The sequence below is a fragment of the Danio rerio genome, chromosome 11 (assembly GCF_052040795.2).
Source record: "Danio rerio strain M-AB ecotype USA chromosome 11, GRCz13ab, whole genome shotgun sequence".
In the NCBI taxonomy this organism is placed as follows: Eukaryota; Metazoa; Chordata; class Actinopteri; order Cypriniformes; family Danionidae; genus Danio; species Danio rerio.
In genome coordinates, this window is record NC_141031.1 from 40,437,501 (window position 1) to 40,442,500 (window position 5,000).

At 42.2% G+C, this 5,000-nt stretch overlaps 1 protein-coding gene across 2 annotated transcripts in view; it reads right to left on the minus strand.

Moving 5' to 3' along the window:
- bsnb (bassoon (presynaptic cytomatrix protein) b) overlaps window positions 1–5,000 on the minus strand; it is a 178,382-nt gene that overhangs the window by 99,071 nt on the left and 74,311 nt on the right. For both annotated transcript variants that reach the window (XM_087274037.1, XM_087274036.1), the window contains exon 3: window positions 1,421–2,230. In XM_087274037.1, coding sequence (XP_087130163.1) covers window positions 1,421–2,230 — 810 coding nt within the window. The remainder of the gene's footprint in view (window positions 1–1,420; window positions 2,231–5,000) is intronic.

Genomic DNA, 5,000 nt, shown 5'->3' on the forward strand with positions numbered 1-5,000 from the left:
GCAAAATGTTACAGACGATCTACCCATTTAAAGGGACAGTTTACCCCATAATGAAAAATACCTTACCATTTACTCTCCCACATGTGGTTTTAAACCTTTATGAGTTTCTTTTTTTCTGTTGAACACAAAAGAAGACGTTTTGAAGAACTCTAGTTGCTAGCATGCATTGACTCTTCACGATGGCTGCGTCCAAAACCGCCCACTACTCAGTAGGTACTGCATTTGAATTTAAACGTACTACTCGGCCGTTAGAAAAGTACGTTCTATACAGTATGAATGTAAAAAGTATGAATGGAATTCGGACGTACTACATTCGCCATTTTGTCATGGTCATGTGACCTACTTGCGTCAGTTGCGTCATGAATTCGCTAACTGGGCATCATGAGATAGCGCAGCATGCATGGGATGCGCACTCCTGAATCTCGCCGGAAGTAGTAAGTCATCTGGGTATTACTCATACTGATTTTTGAATTCTATGAATTCGGACATACTACTCGGCTCACATACTGATTTTAGCGTACTATATAGTATGGAAGTATGCCGTTTCGGACGCAGCCAATATCTTCTTTTGTGTTAAAACTCAAATAGGTTTTTTAACAAGTAAAGAGAGAGTAAATGAAGGCAGAATTAATATTTTTGGCTGAGATATCCCTTTGAGTGATTTAGCTTAATGCGATATTATGTACAATATCATTTTATGCAATCAATGATTTCTGATAGCTGAGAACTGTATCATAATACGCCTCCATATCATTTTCTTGCCCTCCATCCCTCGACCACACAAGATCTGCAAATCGATTTATCTCAAAAAAGAAAAACCTTGTATAGCAGCAGGAACTAAAGACAAATCTGACCCCAATAACAAAAACACAAAGCTGACACACTGCGCACACTTTCCCAGAAGCATTCATCAAGGCAAAGTTCCTACATCTTAACCTAGTTCAATGCTTTGCTTGATTAGCCATAGTAGGAGTATGCAGTAGTGGGCTTAAAGGGATAGTTCACACAAAAATTAAAATTCTGTCATAGTTTACTCATCCTTCACTTGTTCAAACCCCACTTGAGTTTCTTTCTTCTGTTGAACACAAAAGGAGATATTTTGAAAAATGCTTAAAGCTGGCACCCATCAACTTCCATTATAATTTTCCTATTCTGGAAGTTTCCTTTTCTGGAAGAGTGCCAGCAACCAGCATCTTCCTTTGTTTTCAAAATAAGAAAGAAACTCGCCGAGGTTTAAAACTTTTCATTTTGGGATGAACTATCCCTTTAATAATGGTAGTAATACCATCAGGCAGCCAATCACAGTTCTGGAAAACCTGTCCAAGTCAAAAATAAGACTGAGATTCTGCCACTCAAGCCTTGACAGCCACAGCCGACATACATCACAATCTTCACAAAGTAAAAAAAAGGCTTATCTTACCTCAGTCAGGTGAGGCGTGGGGTTAAAGCCGCACATATTGCAGACTTGAGTGTGGCACTGGGTGCAGAGGTTGTAGTTTGGTGTCTTGGCTGGATCCCCCACGTTTAGTTCAGCCTTACACAGTGGACAGCACACTTTGGGCTTTGCAGGAATGTCCTGTCGAGGTGGACCTGGTTGGGCTGTGGGTTTGGTACCCACTGCAGGACCTGGACCTGGACCAGGGGGTCCCGGCTGCTTCTGCGGGGGCTTCGGGGAGGTTGGTGGTTGGGTTGGTGGTGCAGTTTGCACCGGATCCACTGACATCAAATTACTGGCCTGGTTCAAGAGTGATGCCCCAAAACCAAAGAGTTTCCCGAAGGGCTGTTCTGGGGGAGGTGGTTGACGGGATGGGGAACTTCCGGCACTGCGAGTCTGGTCCTGTCGTGGGATTTGAGGCAGGAATCCAGGGCCAGAGCGGGAGAGGTCAGGTTGGGATGGGGCTTTGGCCATGCCTGGAAGAGGAACGGCACCTGGGGCAGGGGGTTTGCTTTGAGGGACAGCTTGAGGGACAGTCTGCTTCTTAGCTTCAGGGGGATGCTGAGGTTGGGGTTGGGGTTGGGGTTGGGGTTGAGGTTGAGGTTGAGGCTGAGGCTGAGGTTGGGGTTGGGGTTGGGGTTGAGGTTGAGCTGTGGGCTGGGTCACAGGCTGAGGTGAAGGTTTGCTAGGCTGGGACGGTGAGTGGATCTGTTGCTGGCTTTTTGACCGTGGAGTCTCCATATCCATCCCCAACGCCCTCTGCATCTGACAGTTCAGACACAACCACTCCTGCACCTGGGGAAGACAATGAACCATTAACTGACTTTGTAATTAGATCAGAAGACTGCTCATTAATTTCACATAATGAAGAATGTCAATGTGAATAAGATCCAGAGGACAGGGATGAAAAAAAGGAAAATGGACTAGAAAACAAGAAACAGCAGATAATTGCTTGCAATAGAAGCAGTTGCTGAAAAAAAGCCTTAACCTTACGTATTCGTCTTTGCTGTTGACCTTTATTTGAGTGCTGAGGTGTGCTATTACTTTTCTAAAGCCTAATTTACACGTGGTATTAGGATGCATTTTAGTAAGTGTTTTGATTTTTGTTTTCAAATGGAAAGGTTAATGTCAAATTGATTTGAAGTGCAACAGGAGACAAACGACTATACTAACAACTGATCATTATGCTACTCAGATTACCAATTGTGACCATATTACTGAAAACACACATTAATACCAATAACTCTAAGACCCTGATTGGTTTATTCAGGTGTGTTTGGTTAGAGTTGGAGTGCTACTCTGCAGGATCACCAAACAAACCAAGGTGGTTTGGTTTGTGAGTGGGCAAGTAAGTTTTTTAATTAGGTCTGGATCAAAGGTAGCTCAACTTATCCACACGTGACCTTATGTCGAATTCAAACCACTCTAGTTTACTCACAGGATGCTTTTCACCAAAGCTAATTTTCTGTTTGAATTATTTGAAGATGCAATTGAGCCTAATTCAAATGTGCCGTGAGTTCCACATCCTTTTTCTTTATTTGCGTTGACTTTGTATGTAATCCACTTGCGCTAATACTTAATTTCACTTTAATTGTGAACCCAACATAAGTAAATAGTTTTCTGGAAAAACAAAGATTGGAGGGTTACACCTTTCAGAGTTTAGCAACATTCTACTCCAATAAACCTTCCTGGAATTTTTGAGCAACCCTAAAGACCTTATTTAGCCAACTCAGGCTCCTTGTAGGGTCACCTTTCAGAGTTTAGCTTCAAACTAATCCAATAAATGTGCCTGGAAGTTCGAGTAACCCTGAAGATCTTGGTTAACCGGTTCAGGCATGTTTAATTAGAGTTGAACTTTACAGAAAGGTCAATCTCTCTGTGCAGGGTTGGATACTCCTGGACTATAGACCATATCATGAATGTGCATACAGCTGTGGCCTAATGGTTAGCGAGTTAAACTTGTAGCTAAAAGGCTACAGGTCTGATTCCCAATAACAAGAGTTGCACTAAGAGTGGAGGAAGTGTTTTCTTCCAAAGTCAGTACCCCTGATTGACATGCCCCTGAGCAAGAAACCTAACTATTAATTGTTTTGTGTGCAGTGTGTGTGGTCTGGTTTACAAGGACATGCAAGTTACATTGATGACCTAGGTCAGTGGTCACCAAACTTGTTCCTGGAGGGCCGGTGTCCTGCAGATTTTAGCTCCAACCCTAATCAATCACACCTGAGCAAGCTAATCAAGGTCTTACTAGGTGTACTTGAAACATCCGGACAGTTGTGTTGAGGCAAGTTGGAGCTAAACCCTGCAGGGACACCGGCCCTTCATGACCAGGATTGGTGACCCCTGACCTAGGTATTGCACTGTTAAGGTGGTTTACATGCCCTTTGTCTGTTTACTACTCACTGCTTTGTGTGTGCACTAAAAATGCAGAGCACTGAGTACACACTATCAGTATGGGTTACCATTTTTAGTCGTTATGTTTCTCAAACCACAACTACTTAAGAGTTACTGTATATATAACCCTAATAATTCATACAGAAATAGTAGAATAAGTAATACAGTTTGTTTGACCACGATAACAGCAAACAAGACAACATCAGCAACAATAACTACCTTACTGACACAGATAGAGTTCACTTCATAATCTATGACAGAGATTTGACAAGCGGCCGCAGAGGAATTGGATTCACTAATAGGATCAAAAGGCACAAGTGACATCCGGTCAGAACAATTGACTTCATGAATGGATTATAAGCATATACGAGGGGTTTGATGTCGAGTATATTAGCCTGTCCAGCATCTATCCGCTGTTGCGCTATTTGGAACTGACATGTTGAGACATGAAAGCTGACAAGCCGGATTTAATTTAACTGACCGACAAATCAAATCATACAAAACCTGAACATCTGACAGCTCAACTGACACGATATGACACTGGTTACTCTGGGAGGGTTTCAGTTTACTGCTTAGAGAAGACAAGGACAAATAAGTGCTAAACTGTCTTCTAGTGCCAAGATTAAAGGGCTGTGATTTTGATTCTTGCCAATGAAACAGCAGAATAGTAATGCAAAATCTGTGCCAGAGGTGGAGTAAATAATAATAAACAAAAGCACAATAAAGTAAACAATCAACACTGAAGTATGTTGATTCTCTTTTTGAGAATAAGCTTTTTTTTTTTCGTTATTTGTGTTTAGATGGCAAATTTGTGTTTAGCATTTGGCAACCAGACATTCAGAAAATTGTCAGTAGCTATATTTCCATCCAGCTATTTTTATTGGCATTTTGGAATATCCCATAAAACTGCTTAATGGGAATGCCAAGATGTGCATTAAATTTTGAAAACGCACATTAAAAAACATATGCACACAATTGAGTAAGATAAACTTTATCCACTGTGAGAGGCCACTGTGTGCGCTTATTCGCGTCTCAAATGCCTCTCGTGAGTGCCGTTTGCGCCTGCGCTGTTCTCGCGTAAAAACTGCAGAGACCTGTGTCGAACGACTGAATGATTGACTGGCTGACTGGCTGACTGGCCAATCGACCGACCCACCCTCCTCCTTCCCTA